The sequence below is a fragment of the Vulpes lagopus genome, chromosome 24, assembly GCF_018345385.1.
Source record: "Vulpes lagopus strain Blue_001 chromosome 24, ASM1834538v1, whole genome shotgun sequence".
Lineage (NCBI taxonomy): Eukaryota > Metazoa > Chordata > Mammalia > Carnivora > Canidae > Vulpes > Vulpes lagopus.
In genome coordinates this window covers 38,629,484-38,656,697 of record NC_054847.1, presented here as the reverse complement: position 1 = coordinate 38,656,697, position 27,214 = coordinate 38,629,484, and the positions used below count along the sequence as shown (strand labels likewise).

At 38.8% G+C, this 27,214-nt stretch overlaps 1 protein-coding gene across 18 annotated transcripts in view; it reads left to right on the top strand.

Annotated features, from left to right (window-relative positions):
• The window catches only part of TCF4 (transcription factor 4), a 355,096-nt gene that overhangs the window by 223,499 nt on the left and 104,383 nt on the right, over positions 1 to 27,214 (top strand). For 14 of the 18 annotated variants that reach the window (XM_041739349.1, XM_041739357.1, XM_041739358.1 and 11 more), the window contains 2 exons: positions 6,807 to 6,936; positions 7,417 to 7,466. In XM_041739349.1, coding sequence (XP_041595283.1) covers positions 6,807 to 6,936; positions 7,417 to 7,466 — 180 coding nt within the window. Of the gene's footprint in view, positions 1 to 6,508; positions 6,525 to 6,806; positions 6,937 to 7,416; positions 7,467 to 27,214 lie in introns of those variants that run through there. The other 4 variants (XM_041739369.1, XM_041739354.1, XM_041739350.1 and 1 more) reach the window with 2 other exon arrangements.

Below are 27,214 nucleotides of genomic sequence, written 5' to 3'. Positions count from 1 at the left end.
AAACCAAAAAGAAGGTAGTTATCTTAAATTCTATATTGTTTGTATAAGATTTCTTCAAATCCATTTTTATTGTAGGATCCTGATTGCTTTCCTGTTTTCTTTTTGCTAAATTTCTCCCTTCTCACTAACAAATAAAAATCCTCTTTTTAATATGTAATAGATGACTTGGGATTCCAGAATGGATTTTCAGAAACCACCAAAAGACCTCCTCACTTTATTGTATACAATTTTTTTTTTAATTTGAGAGGTAGTCAAATAGGCAAATGCATAAATCTTGCCAACCCTTGGGCAGTTGTAATTTCCATACCAAAATGCATGAGTTTTTACTTGACTATTACTCTGCTATACATTAAGTAATAGTTACCATGGCAACCTTTGCATCACATTATAACATTTAAATATAAGGTGTTGTGTTTCTTTATAGAAAAAGACAATCTACTTGAATTTTTTTTTACTTGAATTTTTAATGTTTGGTGAAATATAATCACTACAAAAATAAATAATTTTGTTCAAGGTCAATTGAATTCTTTGGAGGTTATGCAAATTCCCAGCAAAACCTATGACGTGCATTCATTTATTTCTTTTTTTGTTATGTCATGGGGCAATATAGATTTCATTGCATTTAATTCTATTTTTTTTAAGATTTTATTTATTTGTCAAAAAGAGAGAGAGGAAGGGAAGAGAGTACATGGAGGGGGAGAGGGAGCAGGAGAGGGAGAAGCAGGCTCCGTGCTGAGCAAGGAGCCCTCCATGGGACTCAATCCTAGGACCCCAGGATCATGACCCCGGCAGAAGGTAGATGCTTAACTAACTGAGCCACCCAGGTGCCCCTAGATTTTTTAATAGTGCTTGATAAATATCACATACTATTCATTAAATTCTGTAGTTGGCCTTGCAAGGAGAAAAAGAATATTGAGCCTCTTTAAGGTATTTGTCAGTGGCTAATGCAATAGTAAGAATTTGAATTTATTTAGCATCACATGATTAATAAAATGTCATCAAATACATGTCTTATTTTTGCATACCTAGTTGTGCAATACGTAGTGTGACTAGTTTGGTCTCACATATAGTTGAATTCACAGCAGCAGTTTGCTCATGCTCGTGAAAGCAAAATTAAACGAGCCATTCAAGTAATTCTTGTGGCAGTTCCAGGAAAATGGCTACTAGCTGAAATTAGCCAGACTGATTGTGGGCCAGTTTCTTTATTCAATATGGATCAAAACTAGCCATATCTTGTTGTCAGTGCAGTTGTAGGCCATGAGGCTATCAACACTGCATATGCAATCCCCTATATTTGACTTTTTTCAGTTTTTTTCTGATGATTTTTCAAAAGTATTATCTCAGTGTATACTTTTAATCTCAAAGTAGAGTAGGAGATCTCACTGCCAGTGAATCATTCACAGCTTTTGAGAAATCTTGTAAATAGTCATCAGTGGGTTGTGATATGGGACTATGAGTTGTAGGGACGGACATAGGAAGGAGGGTAACTATGTGCTAGACACCAGCTCCGCTGGACATTTTACATATGTTGTTTCATCTGCTCCCGAAAACCCCGGATTAGGGCTTTCCTTACTCCATTTTTACAGAAGAGGAAACGAGTGTTTAGAGCAGTTGCATAACTAACCTCTAGTCACAATGCTCGGATGCCTCTGAGCTAGGGTTCAAGCTGATCTGTTTGACCTCAAGCCCTCCCTCTTTCCTTAAGAGGTTTGGATGCTACTTCTGACTTGTTACAAGGCACACTACATACACATTCAGAGGAGAAATAAAAAGCCTTGACCAAAAGCCCCTAAAAGAAATTCTTTGCTAAATGGTAATTTCAATAATTAACATTTCTCTGCAGCACGATGACAATCTGTTAAGTCTCTGATTATAAAAGTTATCCCTGCATCTTATCTGAGTTTCCAGAGTTCTCTTTTGTTGAAACCAAGCATAAGACAGAACTTGAAATAAACTGTAAAGGTGCATTCCCAGACCTTCGGCTATCGGGAATAGAGACTGTCCAAAGACTGACCTTCAGTTTTGAGCTTTGAAGTTCAAAAGTGGACAGGTGGAAATATTGTGTTCTTCATTGCCCTTTGGTGTGAGATATATTCTGGGTTGCAGAGTAAGTGCCAACAGCAGCAAAATTATCGCCCCCTCCTGCTACTATAGTAAGTCAGCAATGGCCCTTCTGTGGTCAAAATGGCAAATTCAGCAGCAGCTATTCGACAGGGATTTGCAAAAACTTCCCCATGGCTGTTAGGAATCTTATTCAGCAGTGTCTTTGAAAACCCGATTCTGTGCAGAATTCACTATGTAGAAATGACCTCAATTGCGATTTCTGTAAAAAAAAAAAAAAGTGTTTTAAACCAATATAATTGGTAATTTTGCTCGATGTGTATTTTGCACTTAGTACTGCAAAGTCTATTAGGTACCCATACAAATATCCAACATTCATAAGTTTTATAGTGGTTCAGAATTTTATTTCCATATTAACGTAAAGCCTTCCAAAATTCCTGGCTTTATAGAGTCAGTTCGCCATACAAAGCCACTATACATCACTTAGGTTTGTGATGAAAGAATGGAATTGCAGCTGTGTGAGTACTAGAATACCCAAACATGAATTAGACTCACAAGCATTTGGCAATAGTTCAGAAAAGGAGCTTAATCTGGTTTCATCTGAGACTGCTTTTCTCTGTTCTACAACATCCCCCCAAGATGTTGTGTCTGATATCGGATCACAACGTAATGGGAGTGTGACGCAAAAGCAGAGAAAGCTCTAAGAAACCAGGGGCACATTTGCTTTTTCCCCAGAGATGATTTTTTTTCTCCTACTTCTTTTCTCTCTCCCCCCTCCCCCAGATCCCAACTCTGAAATTCAAGGTCATTCACCTATTAGATGAATTAATTATAAGCCAAAAAGCAGCATTCATCGTACTCTGATCTCACTCATATCTATAATTAAGGGTAAATATAATCTTCCTTTGTAGAAATGTACCACCCACCCATTACATTTAAAGTGCTGACTGAAATGAAATAATCGTTCAGAGCAAGATGATTTTAGTTTAACAAGAAAAAAGTTGATAATTTAAGCTCGAAGCAGTGAGTTCTATTTTTGATTACCATTCAGTTATAAATCTAATTTGAGATATATGCTGCTATTCTGTTACTCAAGTTTAATTCATGGTTTGCATTCTTGGTTGCATAAGCAAAGTTCAGTGGTTGATCAAGGATGTTAAAAAGCTTCCCCCCAGAAGGAATTGGGGCAGGGTTGAGACCCAGATCTGATGTAAAACAAACAAAAAAATTTAGTGGAAAGGGACCCTCACCGAGAATGCCGCATTTGGCACTTGAGGGGCTCTGGTGGGACTGGCTTTCTGCTGAAGGATTGGTGGTAGGACCCCAATATATTTAAACCCAGTTAACAAAGTCAGCATATTCTAATTTTTTTGGTTAGGGCATTTCAAGTCTTAAAATTGTTTGTCTTTGGAAGAAAATAAAGAGTGAAGAAGGGGAAGGGCTCATCTCATCACACTCAGACAGTTAAACAAAATGCTAAACTATGGGTTTAAGATTTACAGGTTAGCTCTGCGAGATGCCACATCTTGCTTCCAGTGTTTCCTGGCGGACCCCGGCAGCCCTGTACTGGGACCCAGCATAACCGCAGGCATGAGCTTGCACAATGTGAAAACCCTGAAACCTTTATAATCTTATTTAAGGTGAAGACGAACTGGCCCATTTTGAAAGTAGATTTTAGCTTTCGAACAACTTTTATTAAGTGTAAATTTGTCTTTATATGTATCTATATTCATGCAGGTGAATTCATATGTAAATGAATGCCTTATCCATTTTGTGCCATATTCAATTTACCTTAGTAAATTGAATGCCATTAACTTTCTAAGTTCATAAACTCAGCTTTTCTAGCCAGTGGAGATTTTTGTGTTTGTTTGTTTCTCGTTGCTAAAGAGAGTTAAATGTGTGATGTAAAGGCCAAACAATAGTAAATGGTTATTGTTCATTTTACAAGTATACTCTACAATAAGAACACATATATTTTTATCTTAATTTTCCCTAGGGGGGTGATTAGGGCCCCCTTAAGTATGAGGAAATGCTTATTTTTGTTGCTTTAGAAGAATGATTCTATTGTCTGAGGGGAAAAAAGAAAAAAGGAACAAACAGGTCTAGAAAGAAAGAAACAGGAATGTGCTTTGTAAAAGAGAAAGAAAGAAAGAAAAAGAAAGAAAGAAAAGCTTAGCATGAGCCTCTACATGTTTGGAAGTGCTATCTGGTCCTAGTCCTCTGTCACTGTCCAGAGTTCATGGGCTGCACATGCAAGAGCTGGGTGCATGATTTATTTACAACTGGCCCGTGAAATGATTTTCTTTTAAATTAACAACAGTAAGGTCAGCCACGGCCAGTTAGCGATCTTCTAGTTATCATTTTACATTTTTCACAGCTCTGTTGTGAATGCTGCTAAAACACAGTTTTATCCAACTGTTTGTTTTTATGCTGACCCATTGAATGCATCTACTTTCTTGGGAGTGGAAACCTTTGCCACTAGGACCAACAAGAATTAAGCAATGGTTAAGCTCATTAAGAAGACAAGCAAGCATTTCAACATATCTGCTCAGTCCTTGTTTGAATATTTTGTATTATTTTAGAAAAAGAAAAAGGAAGAAAGAGGAATAATGTCTGTCTAAAATACAAAGTTTTCAATAATGTCATCTTCAAACTCCTCTTCTCATGAAAGGAAGGCTTATTTGTAAATTTACCAGACTGTGAGGAGGTTGTGATTTAAATCATTCACAGCTTTTTTGATGGAAATTTCAAAGACAACTTGGGCTTAAATACAGATTTTCTTAATAAGATTCACCAAGAGCGAAATTTCAGGTTGAGATTCTAAAATTGTTGAATGCCACTTAGAAAATGATAAAGAAATCATTTGATGTTAAGCTGTTGGATTCCTGATTTATAGAAAACTATTACAAAGAGCTCTATATTTTAGTTTGTCATTGGGTAGCATTTTGATATCTTTCTTGAGTTCGTAAGAGGCAGTAATTGAGCATGGGATGTTAGATTTTTATCTGGTAAATAATCTGGCTTTCTCTGATCTTGATGTGGCAAATATTAAGATACTCGCACCGAGTTTTTGCTCAAAATGAGCCTCCAACCTCAAATCTCATCCTTAAAGTTATTTATTTGAAAGTAACGTTTGTGATGTATCCCTTGGAAAAGTCTGATACTGGAGCCAGTGAAGGCAAGCTTGTCAGTAGCTGATTAGTCCTTTATATATTACTCATCCAGCACTCACAAAAATCCCTTGGAATAGAGAGGTTCTCTTTATGATATTTAGCTATATGGCACTGGAAAGGGGAGGTTTGAATTTTTGATTTTCCAGCTTATGGGTCATATTTGACCAACTGCTTTCACTAGAAGACATGCCACTTTGTTGAGCTATTTAGGAATCAAAAAGACTGTCTTAATTTAAAACAAGGACTCTTTGTTTTAGTTGGTGACTGCCTTGTGAAATTTTTCAGTTCTCAGCGGGTTAACCAGGGAACAGGGGCAGAGTCATAATTGGCCTATTTAGAGTATTTTGCATGTGAATAGTGTGTTAGTGAAGCATCCCTAAGTCTGTTGTGAGTGACATGGTGATTAGAATTTAGATTAGGGAAAACACATTCTGTACTTTATCAAGGACAGTAATTAGTTCAGTCAGTAAAAGTTGATTACAAGTAACGATAAAGTTAGATTTTTAGTACTTAATTTTAAAATTTCTTTATTAAACAGTAAATTTGTTCTTAATATAAATGGTAGTATCTACACTTGTTTTCTTGCACATCAGACTAATTAAAAGAACAATGTGTTCAATGCAGAGTATAATCAGGCGATTTATATATTATGGGTAAGTTTTTATGTAGTTTTTAGAAAATGTGATATTATTACCGAATCTTTCGTGTGTCCTCATTTTCGAAAGTTTAGTAATTTATCACCCTGTGATAAGTTAGTGATATCTGTGGAAGTTTTCTAGAGCTCAGGTAAATGTTTAATCGTTGGGGATGTGTTTTAGCTTCCAGTAGTCCTCAAGAGGGCATTCTAATGTCCTTTAATTTGCTCCTGTTAGCTTGGAATGCCTACTATGTCTATGATTTTGAAAGTTAGTGTGAGATTTGAATTTACTCCTTGGTTCCGCTGGCATTTTCGCTTCCGTGGGTGCTTGTAAATCCGTGGGGAATAATGCTGTACCGATGGATGGAAGCAGAGTCCTCAGTGGAGTGGAGCGTTCTCACTCACCCCCGTGTGAGCAGCGGGGGGAAGTTGTGTGCGTCCGAAAAAAAATTAGATTCTTCTTGGGTTCTCGTGAAGGAAGGGCATGGAGAGTTCTCAGATAGGAGCCTAAGTGTAGATGAAAGAAAGAAAAAGAAGAAGAAAGAAAGAAAGAAAGAAAGGGAGAAAGAAAGAAAGGAAAACCAAAAACAAAACAAAATATCAACAGAAACATGAGTCTTACATAAATGCCCTCTTCTTAAAAAAATTAAAATGTGAGTTGTCTTAAGATGAAAATACGGTTTAAAGAGAATCACCTTCTATCTTCCTATCAAAAGCCAAGAATCAAAAAAAAAAAAAAAAAAAAAAGAAAAAATCACAAACTTTGGGCTAGCTTCTTCGACTGCTTGTCTTTTTGTTTGGTTGTGTTGTAATTGTTGCTGCTTAGCAGATGCTGTTTTGTTTATTGCGTTGGTTTAAGTACTAACAATCAGTTGGGGGGTGGCGAATGTGAAAAACTAACCTTCTATGTTTGTTTTCCCTTTTCAACCTTTTAGCAGAGTCTCCTTGGAGGTGACATGGATATGGGCACCCCAGGAACCCTGTCGCCCACCAAACCTGGCTCCCAGTATTACCAGTATTCTAGCAATAACCCCCGAAGGAGGCCTCTTCACAGTAGTGCTATGGGTAAGGTATTCCTCTGTTTGAAAGCCTGAGTGATTATTAGTAGTCTTTTTCTTTCTTCCTCTCTCTTTCAATACCACCCTTCTCACCCTACCCTCACCCCACCCTCCAAAACCATAAAATTTTGCTCAAATGTCAGGCTCGTGACCACCCCTCCCCAGTAGTACATTGGATGGGTATGTTAACAACTTCTAGTAGCAGGAGAACTATTTTGGTGTATGCTTATTTCTTGTTTTCTCTTGGCTGCCCATATAAGGCAACTTAAAAAAAAAATCATAGCTTAAAAAAAGTTAAATATCTTGATTTTTATGAAAAAGGCAGAATTTGATGCCTGCCAGAATAAAATACGATAGCGGTGCTGACATTTTGCTAAGGTAACGATTTAAGAAAATCTGGTCTGATCTAAATGGCTTCGTGGTCTAATCTGTTTTAGTTAGGAAACTGGGCATGCGGGGACCTCACCGCCTCTTCGTTTTCTTTCAGAGGTGCAGACAAAGAAAGTTCGAAAAGTTCCTCCAGGTTTGCCATCTTCAGTAAGTACTGCTTTTTTATCCCCCTGCTTTGTATATTGTTCACTGTGGTCTGTTTTGCGGATCGAGGCGAGGGAGAGGGGGGCAAGAGCAGCATGTTTATCTAGAATGTGGATGAGGGAGAAGCGACCTGCACGTCCGGCCACCTGACCCACGTTGGCGTGATTAATTGCAGATCCTGGAAGACTGGGTGGTTGTGTTGCTATTCAGCAGGTTAAGCTCTGAAGAGAGCCTTGAAAAGGTGCCTGAGGTTCCAGGAGTTTTACCTGTACAGGGCTTTCAAGAGAATGAGTATTAGTTTCATCTGTTGGTTAAATTCTTTGTCGGTATTATGATGATTTATGGATTTGCATGCGAAAGGAGATTTGTGGAGAGGATTTAGGAAAAATTTACATGGGTTTCAGCCCAGAGTGCAGAGAGAATGTCTCTATTTTCTAGAGAGGTTACTGAATAAAAGCTTCAAAGGTAGCCGCATCAGTAGCCATTTGTGTCTGGAATACCAGGTGACAACCACAAGAATCCAGCTGTAACCAAGAGCATTCTGGGTGTTTTTCATACCTGGAGCTCTACTCGGCTGCTGAGATCCCTCTAGTCTCCCACCGTGGCAAAAGGTGGTGGTGATCACAACCAAATAAACCATACCCTATTTTCAATTCCTACGTATATTTTCAAATCTGAGTTCCTGGATGGTTTTATTTAATTTTGTTCAGAGCCTGTCTTTTCCTAGTGGTTTCCTCCTCACGTAGAAGAAAAATATGAGTTCCTCTCTTCTTTCTTCCTTTCATCCTTCCTTCCTGTGAGATGGATATAGGTATAGATACACAGTTTTGATTTAGTTTAATTTAATCCTGTGTCCTGTAGGGGACTAGTATTTGAAAAGAATGCTAATGAGCCCTATTGTAAGTTCTTCTCCTCTAAAATAAAGTGATATTTCGGTTTCTGAAAATCTATCACCAATCAATGCTTGCATATTAGCTTTACTTCGTTTTTAATAAATTAGGAGAATAATAGGTTTTGCAAATGTGCTAAGATTAGATTAACCCAAACACCTGTGTATTTGACTTGATTTCAGTTCAGCTCATCCAAAAAATTATTAAGTGAATGTATCAGAGTGAGCCTTTATCGGGAAAAAAAAAAAAGCAAAATTTTGTACGCTGATTATCACAGACTTGGTAATGTTGAAGAAGCATCACAAAATTATCCATAAATATAGAAAAATATTGTGTAAATAAAACTGCCAATGGCATATAAAGTAGTCACTTTGGACTACCAGTGAGTCGCTTAGAAAATGTACTGAATGGTTTATTCTTTAAATTTCTATGCTGTATTGAAATTGACTAATATCCCCTCGGGTTTTTGTCAGCATATTTGAAGTTTGAAGTTTGTGGTGGATTTAATGTAGATGAAACTTTAGCTTTTAATAGCTTTTATGACAACTTCAAATGATATAGTCCTCACAGCTGTTTACATTTTAAACATGCCTGAACCTAATATGGACAGTACTAAGTACAATAAGTGGACCTTTGACTCTTCTGAAATGACGGAGGAGCTGTGTGCCATAAAAGCCATGTGAAACGTAAAGCTGGAGAACCTTATTTATGCCTCAGAGTCCAGTAAACTTTGTTTTTTTTTTTTCCCTCAATGCTAAAATCATGCAGAAAGCTACACAATTTCCAAAGAGTGCTTTGGTGTGGCATTAGATATTATCTATCTGCTTAATCATTGTCAACAGTAATTTTTCCTAATTCATTGTAAATTTTCAAGTATTTCCCTAGAGCTGAGTGGCCACTGTAGAAAATTTCACTGATACAGGTTTTTCTTTGCTATTTAGACAGTTTGTGTGTTGTTGGTATGTTGTCGTATGTTTAGAAATACAAAGATGACTTTCCTCTCTTCCCAGTAGATCTGGAATTGGAAATTTAGTTTGTATTTAATTTTTGGCTTTTGGTGGCCAGTTCAGGATTTACTCTTCTTAGAGAATTTATCCTGGCTGAATGTTTTAATGGTCCTTAAGGAACATTTTTGTTAAATAGAGCCTGTTTTTTTGAAAGACAAGGAGGAAAATTCAATTGAAATGGAAATTTTGTCCTTGTCATTTTGTTGTTTGTTTTTTCTTTCTTAAGCAAAAAGAGTAACTTAGTTTGGTTGATTTTAGAATCCAGCCGTCTATTTATTGTTACTACTTTGAAAAAACTCTCTCTCGGGGCTCTGTTTTAATCACAGTTTAACTTAGTTTATATTAGCTTTGTTGTGCGTATTGATTTGCTCATTACTTACAACAAGGTCCATATGCATTACCACTGCACAAAATATGTATTTTAATTTGATCTAAAGAGGGGGTCCGCAGTAGTCACTGTAACACATTTACCCCAATAGACCCATATTTTCATTTTTTTTTAGACCTCTGCCATGATTATTCTTTTTTAAGCTCAAAAAACAATCGTGCATATAAATCCGATAAGAGGTACTTCCTAAAACTTGCTTCGGTATGTGAGAGTAGTTTCATGACAAATAATAAGAAACTGGGGCTAATAAAAGGTTTCTTTTGGAGTGATTATGACTAGATAACGACATTTACATGTTTTCTTCCATACATATTTACCGTGATAAATAGTAATAAATCTGTCACAATCTGTTGTGTCAACTCACTTTTTTTTTCTTTTCGAAATGGGCCCTTTCTCTTCCTTACCCTAAAACAAAGAAAATTTAAACTGTAACATCTGTAATCAGGTATTATTTGTGGCATTACCGGAATACAGAGGCTGGACCCCCCTTTTGTCACCATTAGGCTGGATCTTCACAGGAAGTGAGGGCAAGGGGCTTGCCTGGCCCTGCTTTTGAGAATACTGCAGCATCTGTGGGAGAAGGAAACAGAAGCCTGGCCCAACAGCATGCCTGGGTCCCGGCAGGATCGTGGGCTGTGTGTGTGCTGTGCACCGCGTCTAGAGACCTCCAGTCACTGCAGGAGCGTGGCAGTGATAGGGTGGCAGGAGAACCATCCCGAGGGGTCGCTCTGCACAGGCGCAGTGGAGGGAAGGCAGTCTGTCCCTCTGGACCACAGAGGCCTTTACTTAGGGTTGGGGTGATGGGTCTTTAAAGGAAAGTGCGTGTGAAGTGACAACTATCTAATTGCCCACAAGAGCCCTGCTTAGCACTGCAGAACGTTTTCGTGTTCTCTGCTCAGACTGTACCATGTTGTGTCAGTCACACACCAGGTTCCTGTAGACTCACCCTCTGATCAGAGTTCAGTAGTGAAGCCTGGTTTTCTGTTGATGCCGGGATTCACCTCACCTGTCTGGTTTCTTGGATCTGCACGTGAACTTCTTGTTTGATTTCTACATCTTGGTTTTCTTTTTGAAATCGTAGATCTTTTTTTTCTTTTTAATATTTTATTCATTTATTCATGAGAGACACAGAGAGAGGCAGAGACACAGGCAAAGGGAGAAGCAGGCTCCACGCAGGGAGCCCGATGCAGGACTCGATCCCGGGATCCCAGGATCACGCCCTTGGCCGAAGGCAGGTACTCAACCGCTGAGCCACCGGGGATCCCTGAAATTGTAGATCTTAAACTTAACATCTTTCCAGCAGATTTCCGACCTTGGAATAGCCTAATGGGCATACATACTGAATCGTGAACTCGTCCTGAGAAAAATGGACACATTAAATCACATTTTGGGGGAAAATGATCCATAATTCTTAGAAACTTACATGGAGGCATTAAAATCTAGAAAGCAAAAAAATTTTCACATTGGACTGTGCTAAAATATTTTTTCCAAACACACATAGAAAGCACAAAGACGTGATCTTTCAGGAAGTTTCTTGTGCCCACCGCTAAGGAAACACACAAAACCTCTGTCACCTTATAATTAGAATGTATGAACTGATATACATTTAATCAGAAACTATGAACAATGACGACCATTCTTACTTCGAAATTTGTCTTCACTTCTAATCGACAGTCTCACTATCTTCCCCAATTGGGTTCCCCGGAACTTCAGATTTCTCTAGAAATAAGTTTTATCCTTAGAAATAGTTTATGCCCTGTCTTATTGCCAGTGATTTTTCCAAACTGAACTTTTCAGTAAAGTCTATTTTTTATGTTAAATTACAGTTGTTGTTTTTCTTTGCTTGTCATTTTCAAAATCACGTAGACCTGGCAAGCTTTGTATTAAATGTATTAAAATTATCAGAGATAATTTTGGGCACATGGATCCTAAGAGCAACAGTCTCTACGGTAGAAAAGATTCTAAAATAAGATTTGGGTACTCCACGAAAATTTGAGATGCCGTAATCATTAGGCGGACTTGAAAAATAAAAATTCAATGCGTGTGAGATACCAGGTTTACCAATTTTCTTAACAGAGGAATTCTTAAAGAAAATAAAATCGTAAAGTTTAAGTGAGACTTTCTTTTACTGAAGAGATGACTAGTAATATCAGGAAAAGTTGGATAACGTTGATGATACTAAGTGTCCCATGCCTTTTCCATTATATAAAAAACCATATTTGAAGGTTTCAAAAATGATGTAGAGTTCATGCTTTAAAATATTTTTAGAAAAAAGGCTTTTTTCTCAAATGCTTGAGGAAGTCACAGTGTAAGAGCGAAGTTGGTAATCATTTTTTTTCCTTCTTAGAGGCTGAGAAATTATATATGACTGAAAACCTCAGTACTTAAAATACATCATTTCCCCCATTGCTTTAAAATTGATCATAAATCACAGTGATGCTATTTCATGTCAGCAAAATTTTAACTTGAATGATAATACTTTTGTCAAAGTAAAATTTATATTAATTTTAAAGCGAACCAAGTGTCAGCCAGCCAGACGCCATCCTTTTTTAGCAAACTCTAGAATAACCAATTGTGTGATGAGACATAAAAGGAGGGGCCTCCTGAAGGTTCATTCCTGGAGAAGAAGATCCTTCATGAAAAAATACAGATATAGGTGTTTACATTGAAATGTTTGGGGGGCACCGGGGTGGCTCAGTGGTTGAGCATCTGCCTTTGGCTCAGGTTGTGATCCCGGGTCCTGGGATCGAGTCCCGCATCAGGCTCCCTGTCTGGAGCCTGCTTCTCCCTCTGCCTGTGTCTCTGCCTCTCTCTCTGTGTGTCTCATGAACAAATAAAATCTTTTTAAAAAATGTTGTGTAGCTCACATAGTTAACTTTAAACTTAGTGTGCCCATTCTCCAGTTACAGATATTGAAATGTGAAGTTCAGACGTTTAAAAATTATGCTTACGAGTTATGAAAATGTATATACAGAAAAGAGATGAAGTATAGTGCAATTAAATCATCCCCAATAGGACAAAAGAATTATTCACACAGTTTATGCAGAATAGGTAACAAGACACTGGGGAGCCCCGTGAACGTTGAGAAAATGGTCATCACAGAGAACATATATTTTTGTGCAGTTAATACTGAATTTACTAAACCATAGCCTTCAGAGGTTCAGCATATACATTCTTTCTTTGAAAACCAATCTTACCCTCTCTATTACAGTTAGAGGCTCTGGCGGTTATGTTTTTTGTTTTTTGTTTTTTTTTTTTGGTGAATTTCTGGTTATGACGCAAAGATAGGTGAATCTCCAAATTTGAAGTTTTTATTGGGGGTTCTTATCCTATTAAGAATATTTGAGGACACATATGAGATTCACACAAATACGACATATGTACCATTAGGCATGCCAATCTCTCAGGAGTTTGCTGCAAGATTTCTATATTTTTGTTTGGAATTTTAGAATACTGAAATCTCTCTTCCCTCATCCTCGCTCTTAGGAACTCTATTCCGGCTCCCCTTTAAAGGATGACTTCTGGTGTGTATACTTTAGATATAAAGTGGGAAGAAATGTAAGGGAGAAGAAAAACACAAAAGTCAACTCTAGAGGAAAGGGTTGCCTATTTGTGAGCTCTCCTGGGATTATCTTTACACATGAAAAGGATATATGTGTCAAACACTCCAATGAGACACAACCACCTAGTTTCCTCCTCAATAGAAATGCCTTCCCGGCCCCCTTTGTCTGATTATTGTACCAAGCAAGCTCTTTCTTCTAAGGTGGGTGTGTGTGATTTATATCTGCCCCACCGGCGTGTGTATTTCTATTTTTAACCAAGTTCTCGATATTTCACCTGCTAAGATTGATCAGGATTTTGTTAACACCTGGAACAATAGCATTCAGTATAAAACCGGCCTCATGTGCTGAGAAAGGAGAAATGCATTCCAGGAAACAGTTATTTGGAACCTCATTTTATCACTTGCACCGAAGAGTATATTTTGATGTGAAGGCTTGGACTTTGTCTGAGTGGTTTAATTATTAGGAAATCTGAGAAGCTAACCGTGAGGCTGCTTTACCTAAGAGAGGCTCGCATGCGTTCTGAAATCATAGAAACTTGTTTTGCAGCATGTGGTTGGCCTGTGAATTTATTTTATGTTTGTGGAATTACACAGATGCCTGGCTTACTATTTGGTGGGGTATCGTTTTCCAAACTTCCAAGATTTCATTGATTGAACCATTCATTTTATTTTCTAACATAGGAAAGTTTTCTCATTTTTCCCCCCCGATCACTGATAATTCCTGCCTTTACAAGGTGCGTTTTCCTGATTTCAAACAAATCTGAAGTTCTTGCTTGAAAGTCGTAAAGCAAAATCAGATAGAACGTGGAGGACTCAGTAAGACTCTCTCAGAATAATGTGACAATAGCCTTAAAAGGAATGAAGAGTCTTTTCAAAAATAGCAAAGTTGTACTTTCTTAAAGCAGATTTAATTCTGTCTGGCTGTTGACAGACACTTGCTTTGTTTTGTTTTTTAAATAAATTGCACTGAATTCTTAAACTGAACATAAAGTCACATTTCCAAGCAATAGCATGAGGTTCTCAGCCTTGATCTCAACTGTCCTGGGGTATATTTGTGTACTGGAGTGTGCTCCTTTTAGGGAAATAAGAGCTTTTATAAAATGCGGTGCAAAACCTGTAGTTTTAAATACTCAATTATTTTATCTCAAAACAGCAGCATGTGAATGATTCCTTTTTTTTTTTTTTTTTTTGGTAGTTGCAGCTGTTGCATAGGTACAGAGCTCTGGGAGTTTCCTGCTTTGCTTGAGCTTCTACTCCCTCTTCAGAGAAATTAAGGTAGTGCAGAAGAATCTGCATTTGGAAGGATTTCAGGGTTGGGAAAAATGATTTAAGTTTCGGTGAGAAGCACCGATTTCCACTCCGAAAGAATGTGCAAATTCGAGTTTGAAAAGAGTGTTTTGAGAATTTTATTCAAGTCGTGCAGCCACAGCCACTCTCCTCTTTCTAGTTTGACTTTGTCATCCGAGGAATTAATCAATCCTAAATACGCTAAGGCTGAAACTTGATTCACAGGCGTTTACTTGTAGAGGAATCCGAGGAGGACCTGTACGTGTACTCAGTGTCCCTAAGCGCAGTTTGCGTCTTCAGTGGAACAGGAGAAGAAGGGCGTTTGTCAGTAAAGCCCCCTTGGTAGCGAGCTGTAAAGAAATGTTTTGGTGTGAGGCTGTGTGTCGATAGTTTTTGCCACGGTTAGTGATTAAAAGGCATTTCCTTCGTGAAACCTGGACTCCTATTAGAAAGACTTAGTGTTCTCAGAAAAATGACCCTTGTGGTATATTCCTCACACACATACACAAACTGTCACTGTTACCACTTGCTGTCACCATCTAGGGATTTTTTTTTCTTAAAAAAAAAGAAAAATGCTGTTTTGCAGCAATTATTTTGATACCATCCAAGAAAATCTGTCTGCAGCAGCCTCCTTATCCCCAGCCTATATCATTCTAAGTATGCCTCCTGGATTATACGTATAATAATATCGTAATGGCTTTCATTGTACCGATTGGCAAAGTATATCATTATATCATTAGCTGCCGTGAGAAAGCAGTTTCAAGTAGGAGGCTGATTCTGAGTGTTAATGTTTTCAAGTAACCCTGGTTGGGGAATTCAGTTGTTTCACAGGTGCTCAGGTGTATTAACCTAGGGTACAATAATATTTTCTGGCTTCCTCATTATGAAACAAACTCGAAGCACAAAATAATTCAATAATAAGTGGAGTGTAAAACCTCAAGCTTTATTGTAGGAAAGTCTAATAACTTGAGATGCTAGCAGGTGAGATAAAAAATAAAATTTGTCTAAGGGCACAGTCGTAGGCGACTCTTTCCTCGTACTGAAGCTGAGGTTTTAAAAGAATGCTCATGGCCTGGCAATTAAGACTTGTTGAATCAGTTTGAAATTTGTAAGCCATTAGGTTAAATAGAAAATCAATGTGTTTCTGTGACTATTGTACTGTTTTAAAGTATTGTTATGTCATAAAAAGGTACAGAGTCTGCCATTCAATACTAGGGCATATGCTTCACAAGTGAGATTTTATTGCCGAAACCTGTGGGTTCTTCCTAGAGTGCCTTGATATGATTTTTATTTTTAGGTATATACAACACAAGCCACATATCATCATCTGTAGCTTAATTGATAGGGTTGGGCAAAAGAAAATGGAATTCAGCTTTTTTTTTTTTATTATGGGCCGATAATATAGTTGGAATTATGAAATTCAAATCCCAAGAAGTAATTATTCTACACACAGTGCTACTTTGTTTTCCCTTTAATAAATTACACCAACAACCTAGCTGTTAAGTGGAACCTATAATAACAAACTGGGAGCATCCAGGTGGGAGGGAGAAGAAAGCATTTCTGATACTCCAAGTCACACTGAACATCTCTTGCTCTCCAGTATACTCTGTATTTAAGTTGTGGAGTTTCACAGCTAAGGTCCTTCCTGTTTAGGGAAGTTTTCAATGTTGTGTCACTTAACATCCCCAACTGCTGGAGATGACCTTAGCACATTGACGAGCATGAAGTCTGGCCTTCAGAGAAGGTTGTGCATTCAAAAAAAAAAAACAAATCAAGTGATGCACACAGTGAAACGTAGGGATTTACTGTCCTTCAGGTTCATTTTGGAAATGTCGAGTCCCCTTACTTGCTGGTAACCACCTTGGAAGGGGTAAGGATCTTCCTTGCATGCATCTTTTTTTGGCCCGTAGAGGCCACATTCACTGCCTTGCATATTTCTTTGAAACACATTTCCAGTGAATGAATACAGTCATAGGAGTGGTGTGGTGGGATGGAAACAACACTGCACTAGAAATAAAGAGCTCTTCCTAATTAAATGTCTGGGATTGTCAGCTTACTCACTTAGTGGCCCTGGTTGTGTCACAAACCTGTTTCACGGTCTGTGAAGCAGGTATAAATCGCACCTGCCTCATGAGGTGATGTGGATGCACCAGTGACGAGTCCACACCGTAGTGCTTGTTCTGTGCCAGGAACTGAGCCCTTTGCATCTAATAAATCACATAACTCCAACAAAAGCCTTCGGGATGGGATATCCTACCCTTCATTCGTGACCTAAGAAACCAAACACAGAGGGGTGAAGACACGTGCCCGAGGTCACACAGCCAGTAAATGGCAGAGCTGGGATTGAGACCCAGTGTGTCTGCAGGGTTGGTCTGTCTTTAATCATGATGCTCTTGCTCTCCTGCCAGTGGCTCTTTGGGCCACTTGGTGGAACAGAAAGCTCTCCACCACCTGATTGTTGTTTGTGTCTCAAGGACTTGCCAATCTGGAATAAATTAAGTCTTCCAAAGCTCGGTGGCACTGTGGAATGACCATCAGTACCTGTGAGGTGTGCGCTGGCTGCAGTGCACAGCCTGTGCCGGGGCTGGGCCCGTAGGGAGGCTTGAGCGTTGGCCGGGGCGTCCCTGCGGCCCAGACGCTATGGCCCGGTGGCCCGAGCGTGGACGGTGGTCACCCGGGCTCCAGTGGCCGGGCCACTTCCCGGCCCAGGGCCGTGGGCACATGACCCTGATAGCCTCGAATCTTCCCTTACAAATGGGGAAAACAGATGTACCCCTTGATAACACCGTAAGAAAGAAATAAACGACAAAATCTATATAACGTGCGCGGCGCAGTGCTGAGCTCTCGTAAATACGTAAGAAACACGCAGGCCTGGTGACGGTGCTGCTGAGCCCCCGGCAGTGCCAACATCGGCAGCAAGGTGTCCGCCTGTCTTCGGGCACTTGAGAGAGTTTGACACGCAGCCTCCTGGAGCAGGAGCCGAGGTCAGAGCCTCAACTACCTGTTGGAAGAATTCTATCTAATGGGGGTCACTTGCTTTTTTCTGAAATTATGTACTACTGCAGGCACTTTTTGTAGGTCTTCTCATCCCTCCAGGAGTGTCTCTATCAGGCCAAGCCCCCTTGCCAGCTGTTTGAATCATTAGACTTGTCACTCTACAAAGTTTGTGCCGGAAGCATGCACTCCCATCCTCCTTCTTTTGAAATGGGACGTGAGGCCTAGATGACGGAGCACCGCGTAATATGGTTCCCTCTGCCAGGAGTTTGTTGATGCCTGAATCAGCCCTGACTCTGAGCGATAAGGAGATACATGCTTCTTCTTTCATCTTCCATCAGTCCTCCCCTGTGATTGGCCGCAAGCGGATCCTCCCGAGCCATGCACCCCCTTGGAAGGGCTGGCTCTGGTCCCTGTGAGACGAGGTCAGGCCTGGGGTTTTTATTCCACCTGATGGCCACTGGAGATGGGTTGGGGAGAGGGAGTATGTGGTGCTCTGTTGCACTTCTCACGTGAAACAGAGTTGGATTTGTTTAGACCTGTTTAGGTAAATTGCTAACATGAAACAGGACTATTTATCCAGATGTTTTAAGGTAAAGTCCAAGAACTGCTGGATTCTGGCCTTTGCCACATTGTAATTTTTTTTTCTCAGTGCCATTGCTGAATTCATAAATGAAAACTTGTTTTTGCTTGTCAGCTAAGGGAGACTTAGAACAAATTTATTATTTTTTTTTTTTACACGGGCTGATGAGTGAAGCCTTGCATTGAAAGAAAAAAACATCTGCCAAAGGGAGTGGGGGAAAGAGAGCATGGTCTCCACCTCCCCCAACGAGTGACTTTTCCCAGACAGTTTTCATTGACGGAAAAGCCAGGCCGCACGTTAGACTCCTCAGGAAAGGTCCTTGTGGCTGGATCCCTTCCTGGTGTCCCCGAGCGGGACAGAGGCTTGGGGTCACAGAGACCGACTGTCTCTCTGGGAAACTCGATAGATCCGAGGGAGCCACACCTCATTTGTAGTCATTGCCACCTTGTGGATCACAAAGGATATTGGTTTTCATCAAACTTCCATTTCAATTTGGCTTTTTATGGCAAGTACACTTTGGCAGTGGATTGCTGTGTTCCTCCCCAAAAGGATCCCCGTTTGTTCAGCAACACCTCTTCTCCGCTCACAGTTCATTTATGATTCTGATGAGAGTGTTTTTTCAGGAAACACACATTTCACTTTTTGACCTAGGAGCATCTGTTAGAATTTTTTTTTTAATACTACTTTGGCATTCTGAAAGTGTTAATGTCTTTCATATCTGTTTAATGCTATTTAGGGATATTTATGATCACCTCTTGGTTACTCAGGGTAAAGTGTGTCGCAATTTTTTTTAAACAGACAGGAAAGCATTCACATGAGGAAACAGATTGCTTTAAACATGTGCTTCCTGTGACAGTAAAAAGAACAAATTAGATTTAACACTGTGTAATGAATGCATAAATGTGTACATTTAAGCTTTTAAAAGCTTTATGTTCAGTTCTGGTCACAACAAAAATTGAGTCACCTGTAAAAATTAAAGAGGCCTGGGTTACTCTCAGATTCCTGAAATGCCCAGAAATGGAGATCCTCACCTGATGATGCCTCGTTGGAATCCCTAAAAGGCCTGCTACGTTAGTGCTGGAGGGAATGAGAGCATTACAGGGCCCGTGGAGAGGTTAAAGCAGGTTAGAGTCGGGTTCCATGCATTTAGGCTAAGGAATCCGAATGTGTTGGGGTACGGGGATGGGGGGCCGCAGAGGGAGAGGATTTTACTACCATCTTCCTCTCTCCGAATATTCCTCTTCCTTTCATGGGGAAAAAAAAAAATCTGATGTTTACTTACTAGCGTCTCCTAAGATTTAATTACATAAGAAAAAAGACTCCTTTTCTTATATGTAATTCAGTTTGTGCTCGTGGATGCTGGCTGGCAGGGAGTGACTAGAACAGGAGTTGAGATTTCCAGTTAGACGCGAGGGCTGGGGCGGAGGGCACGAATCCTGTCCCCAGAAGAGTGTGTCCTCGCCATCCCTGTGGGCCCTGCGGATGCTGAGCTTCCCTCCCCCGTGCTGCCGAGGCCGAGGATCCGTGGCACGCTCCCCAGCCCTCTGGCCAAGGAAGGCCAGGACGGAGTCCCTCGGGGGAGGGCACATAGTTTGGGGACATCTGACTCTCTTCTATCACATACTGAGGTACTAATATCAAAACAGACTGCTTGTCGTTGCACGGTGGGGCAGTGCTTTTTTTGGCTGCCGTGGTCGAAATGAAATGGGCAAGCTGGAGTCCGCTTGGCATCAGAATGGGCGAAGGGAAGCTGGGAGACCAGAATCAGACAGTGAATGCGAGTAACAGCCAATGGTTAACTTCCTTTTTGTGTGTCACTTGGCAGCGAGGAGACTGATGGCGATTTTTTTTTTTTAAACCGTGGGTGAGAGTTCAGTGCCCTGGGAAGAGCTGTAGACGCTTTTATTGTGCTTCCTCCTACAATTCAGTTGTGTTGCTTTCTTGGGGCCAGTACAGCTGTTGCAAGTGCCGGCTCCAGGAGCTGTGCACGGGGCCCTGGACTCCGGATGAGAAGGGGAGTCAGAGGAGGGGGGATCCACGCACACACACCCTTGCTGCTGGTCCCTAGGAGGTCCCCGGGAAACCAGACTCTGGCAGGAGGCAGCAGAGCCAAAGGATAATATATGCACTTGACTGGATACTCCCTTGTATGCAGACACCCAGAGATATTTTTAAATTATCACTAGTGCACATCCCTCATCGCCCATCAGAGATTCAAATCAGTTTGGGACTGTCTGGAAAATGCGAGGCTGAAATAGCCAGATTGAATTCGGATGAAATCACCTTCTGCTTTTTGGGGAGGTTGTTGCTCTTGTGTTAGTCGCGTTATTTTCTTTGAAGATCCGTTTGGAAGAGAGTTTGGGAGAATTTCTAGCCTCCCTCTAGAATTGCCTCCCATTTCTCTGTTTGCAAAGAGCTGTTCCCCAAAGGCGAAAAGAGCGAGTTGCCATCTTGAGGAGTGAATTGTATGTGTAGTGAACACCAAATGGTCTCAAAGTTCCCCTAGAATTTTCAGTGTCTCTGGTTGCTTTCAAATACTATTTATTTCCCCTAAGCATTTGTGCAAGATATCAGTAAGATGACCAACTTCTGACAAGCCTAAAAGCAGGGAAGGAAGCTTAGAAATAGAATACCATTTGTCTGGTAATTAGAGTGTATCTCTTAAGAGTTCGAGAGAATTCTGATTAACCTTTCTGTTCCCACATTCTCACATAAAATTAGCACACCTTTTAAATTATTATCTAGTATTTAAACACATATTTTTGAGTCTTCTTAATGCAACAGGTTCTAGAGACACTAAAAGTGTGTTATAGGTTTCTAAAAAACTTCATTTTTCTTACATTTTAAATGTTCTGTTTGTGCAAAATTTCGAGAATCACCATAAGGGCTTCTTTGCATTTTTAATTTAGTAACTAACATATGAATAAATTTGCATATTAATTAGTTGCAGATTAAATCATGCATACATAATTGCCTCCTTACTGTGTTTAATGTTTGTCAAAATCTCCAGCCTGGTTTGATGGATGTCGTATGAAAGATTACAATTTGATGTACCCTTGGAAGTATTTACACCAATAATGCAAGATTCTTAATAGCAGAATTCTCTAGTTATATACAGTTACTAATAAACATGTAAGATAGGTACATGTCCCTTTGACTAAAATTTTTTCTTTGCACCAAATCATTTACTATTCATAATCATTAATGCATCTCCTAATTATACAGCATATGTCTGTTAACCCTTTCACTGCTGGTCTTCAAGTGGTAGCTTCTTTCTTTTCTTGCCCCCTAAAGAAAGCAAATTATTTGATAATATTCTGAAATTACTGCATTGCCCTTTACGTATTTCTCTGCTAATGTATGGACGCACCTCATTTGCCAATTACCTTAACGAACAGTTGAGAATTATATATGATCACTTCGTGTTTTCCAGTTAAAGATGAAGAAATGACCCATGTTCACACACTTAGCTGTTGGGCTTTTATTTCTCTTTTATCAATGGTGAAAAGAACTCACATATCTGAGGTGCTTCGTATTAAATGGCAAACACACATGCCACACACATACACACACACATACACACACACACACACACACACAATTTTTGGAAGGGCAGTTGGAGGATAAGTAAAATCATTTAAATTGTATTTTATTCCATTTTGAATATGGCAATGCATTTAATGTTTTATCATCAAATATAGGATGGGTTTATTTTATTTTATTTTTTTATTAGGACTGAGATCCTACAGAAACTGACCAGAGAACGGATGTTCTTGCTTTGACAGAGTTAAAAATATATATGTATTCCAATAAGTGTTCTTTTTAATTAATTCCTCAGGTATTTAATTTTTCTAAGTTTTATTTTACTCATGTACAGAGTAGACCAACTGGCATTTTTTTTTTTTTTTACTATTTTGATGTCTAAGCTGCTTATCACACTGTATTACCCTGCATTAATGAGTATTCCTACTGTGCAAAATTCTATCAAAAATGATGGTGTGAATGTCATTTTTAATTGGAAGTTTATACAGTCAAATTTATAGTACACAACAAAAAATATGTACGTAATTCTGTTCCAAGCCTTTTTTAGGTTATTGATCTTTTTGGTTTAGGTACACATTTTTTCAGTCTGACCTTAAATTTAGCTTGAGATTTGGACAAATAATACTGAATTTGTATTAATACCATTATTGAGGGAAGAGGGGAAACCAAGGCACAGGACAATTATAATGCCTTTTATTACTAAGAGGAACAAATATAGATAGAGTCTATTTTCAGGAATCCCTTTTAAACATGAAAACCTACTGACCAATTTTGTATGTTCCCTAGGAGCCAGAATATCTGATTTCTATTTTGTTGCTGAATGCCTTGGCATTTATGTGCTCATTAAGGAGACAAAGGTTAAAATGAGTCCAAAGCATAAAGAGCTGATTTCCCTATTTGGTTCTTACATGGGAGAAATAATACCTCCTGCTCACCCACCTCAGAGTTGTCTTCTTCTAATCACAAGGCACAGTGAACTATTTATTGATTTAGCAAAACATTCTTTTGCAACACGCAATATTGCATTAAATTATGTGGCAATGGGAAAAATTAAGTGAAAGCTGCAGAACTTAAAAAAGGAAGCAGTCACACCCGAAACATCATATTTGTCCACAGCCATTGTGCCTAGGTAATTCAGGGCATATGGTATGTAAATGATGTTTGGAGATCCTTGCCAAATCTACACACGGTGGGATAAATTAAGGACAGGTTTCCCTGGGTGTAAGTCCCAGGATTGTGACCGGCACACTCTCAGCTCGGATGTGCTTATTCTGTTCTTGTGTTTCAGCAAGAGCTTCTTCACACAGCATTCAGTGGCCAAATCTTGTCCTCAGCCTGCTTCTGGAGCATTCTCTTTAATTCCTGAGAATTGATTTTTGTAATTAAATTTCAAATACAGTACCAGTTTCTCTTGCCCCTCCACTTGAAAAGTAAGATCTGAATAACGCATCAGTATATGTTTGGATATTACCCACTTAAATGGGTATCTTTGACAATGGAAATTGAGTGCCTCTGAGCCACTGAAGAAAGATATTACTAGATAGTGACTTTTCTCTAGGTCAAGATTAAGAAGATATTTTCTAGAATAGGAAGTGTGAGTTATTTTGAACAATTAATAATTTTAGTCCCAAGTTAGTCCGGTCATAATTTATTATTCCACTGTAAAACTCGAATTACTAGTATCACTTATTATTTGAATTACTATTTTGAAGTATCTGCTCTCACTTCTAGAAAGGTAAAGTCACTATCTCCTTCTTCCATTGAAAGCTTGTTTAGAAGAGCTCAAAGTTTATACTATTTCCTTTTCTTCTGAAAGGACTTTCTTTTCCAAGCTGGTGTTGTGGCCCATAGTTTTTAATACTTTAAAGTCCATTTTGTTTATCTTGGAACTGTGTAATTGGAGATCTTGTTTAGAAATGTTGGCAGATCCTTTTCTCCTATGATAATGCATCCAAAGGTACCTAAATAGTAATTTAACCTTGAAGAGTTAATTATGAATATAAGACTTAAACTTGTTATTAATGAAAATTATTTTGCGGTATTTTGAAGTATATAGAGTATGGCTTAGGATGTTTTGTTGCTTTTACTGTTATGAATGATGCTTTTACCAAATAAAGTTTTTTTTTTTTTAAGGATAACATTATGGTTCTACTTAAATTAGCAGTTTAGGTTCTGTTCCTACTATTTCCATTCCAGTCATAAAGCACAAATAACATGCTAGTCACTGTATGGAAAATGAAATTAGGTCCCATTCCTGTCCATTGCTCTGTAAGTTGGACAAAATCAGGGGAAAAACATACCCCTGAGATGAACATAAATCAATACTACTTGACACAGATTTAGCCTAAAAGTCATGCAAGTGGTGGTGGCAGTGGACTTGCTCATGTAATTATTACATAGCCCACAGTTTGTGAACTCAGGGCGAAGTTGTGAGCTGGTTATTCTGTGACCATCCCTTGGTTCCTTGAAACTCTTTGCACAGCTGTGCTTCCAACTCAGCAACAGAGCAAAAACAATATTCGCTGGAAAATAAAGCTCAGTCGGCCTTCCAACTTTGCTGGGAACTTGCAGCCTTGAAAACAACAAAGAGGATAATCACAGTTGAGATTACAGAGCCCAGATTAAATGTATTACACAGTAGGGGTGGCCTGGCCCAAATTTGCCTATACGGTGCAAGCGCCGTGAATGCCAACATGTTAAGCATTGTAGTCACTTACCAGGATTTTTGGTTTTAAATGGAATGGAACCACATTTAAAATGAAGCACCTGTACTTCATTCAAAAAAAAAAAGTTAAGGTATATGGAGATGTGGAGGTGAGCTGAGAGATTGTTTTATTTTTGCATATTGGGGGAGGGGGAGGACCCTAGACAATAAAGATGAACCATCTCCAGTATTAAGACAGTCTATTTTCATGCAGTGTATGATTCAAAATGACTTAGCAGTTTTAAAAAAAATTTTTAGAAAGAAAAGAATATATAGAGAGAAATGAAATTTGCATCTCTACAGACAACTCTGCATAGCAAATCTAAGAATCTGGGTGTTTCCTTACAAACATCTGAAAATTGAATTTTAAAGGATACCCAGATAGATCTTTAACTATTGCATTGCTACCAGGTGTCTATGATGGTATCAATAAGTTAAGAAACTTTTTTTAAGATGGTACAAATGACAAGAATGATAACTTATGTTAGTATATGTGTTCAGACTAAATTTCTTCTTAGTTAAGAATATGGAAACTGTATTAATTGTTTGTATATATAAAGTTTACCTATGGTAAATTTTAGGTACACCTGATGCCTTACTTCTATCTCATAAAAAGTGATCTGCTTATCCAGATCTCAAGTGTATTACAAACCAGTCTTTACAAAATGCTACTGCCTTTCTCACAGAATTCTAGTCAACAAAATTTCAGTCATCAAAAATGTAAATCATAGAGGTAACTGGAGACAGAGAGTATAATTTCTATCATATTGTCAGAGAGGGTCTATCACTCCCCAAACGTTCACTGAGTTCAGGCAGAAGTTGTGGGAAGTGACTGATGATCATATATCGTCTCTACCCCAGTTGGTACTGAGTCAGCGTAAAGGCTTAAGTATCCAAAAAAAAAAAATCAGCAAATATTTACTGCACATCTACTAAGTGCCAGTATCCCTGGAAGGTGCCCAGCAGTGGACCAGAGTTCCTCCCATTGGGAGGATTTATAAGGCTGCTAGTAGTTGTTGAAACAGGAATTCATTTAAAAAAAAAATTTTTTTTAGCCTAGTTGACACACATTGTTACATTAGTTTCAGGTGTACAACACAGGGATTCAACATCTTTTTATGTTGTGCTGTGCTCACCACAAGTATAGCTACCATCTGTCACCATACAAGGCTGCTACACTATCATTGACTATATTCCCTAAGCAAAAGTTCACAGTGTTTCCTAGGGTCCCAACACCATTGTGATCCACTTGTGGACTAATATACACATGGACTGTGACTCTTCAGAGTCCAACAATGGATGTAATTCCACAGCCCATGATAACGATATAATGTATAATAGACAGATAGAACCAACCACAAGATTTGCCATAACTGTCGGTGAGTTTCTTGTCATTGGCATATTTTTGTTAGCAGTGAGACAAAGTGACCTCTTTTTTTTTTCTTGAAAGTTTTTTTTGTTTGTTTCTGTAGTGCCTAAAATCAAGTTACATGGAACGTGTTGGAAAAGACAAAAGAAAACAAGTTAAATATGTGGAAATGACATGAAAGCACCTGCTTCTTTGTTTTGTTTTCCTCCACGTCATCAGGAAATAGTGTCTAGCCGTAGGAGAATCTGTCGTCCCTTTAAGAAAATATTTATAAAATTGAACTTTTAGAGCAGAATATAGATTCAATAAGTAGGGTGGACTTACCAAGAAAAATTAAAGAATACATAAAACAAACAGGAGTCTGCATCACACATACTAAGTAGCACAACAGTATCACCTCTCAAAAGTGACAATGCTTGCATGTATCCATTTTTATATCTTTGGCATATTGTTGGCACTATTAATTATTCCATTGAGAAAATAGCCGCTCTATACAGAAGAAAGGAAGATAAATTAGATCCTCCAAGCCCCCTTCTGTGAAGTGTATGTGTAAATGAATATGCTCTCTGCCAACCCAGCAAATAAAATGTGGTCCATCCCTAATCTGCAGCCACTTATGAACCAGGTAAGGGAAAGGCCAGGCTCATGAAATAAAAAATAACCATTAGAAAATTTAAAAACTCAGGAGAACAATTTATCATAACTCTGTATTATGTCTGTATTTTATCAATATAAAGTGGGTGTAGCTCTATTTGAAAATGTTCGTCTAATCATGTGCTCATTTTTTCCATTTTATGAAGGCTTGACTTATTCTGAAATTGAACTTAGGGGCTGACCATAATGTGTTTTTCTGACACTTCTGGACTTGATGATTTCTGTCGTTGGGGAATGGAAGGAAATAAATCTCTTTTTGTTCCCCATTCACTTAATGAATAAAATGGGATTAAGCTCTTGCCACGTGCATATTACGTGGTCAGAGGGTGGGGCAGAGAAAGTTAAATCTTGATCTCTACTCTTTATAAATTTATAGTATTTGGGAGCAATAAAGTAGGTGCATGATTTATTTAGCAGCAATTTATGGCATTAAACTTTGCTGGAGAATCCAGAGGATCTAGAATGATCCTTATCTGGAAGTGACTGCAGAGCTTGATGTCATTTCTCTTGCTGAGAGTTGCAGATCCGGCATATTAAGACAGAGGCCACAGATATGGAAGTGAGCTTCTGTCTAGCAGCTTCTGTGCATCTTTTCCCGACAGTTGAGCTTTGGCTTGTTTAACTGCAGAAACAATTTTTGGTTGTTTTCATATTTTCAGAGATTGATTGTCCAGAGATACCTCATTATAATAAAACCATAAATCTCAGAATTTCAAACTTGGGGGGAAAAAAACCCTGTCATGATCACAATTTAACAGTTATTTATTTGA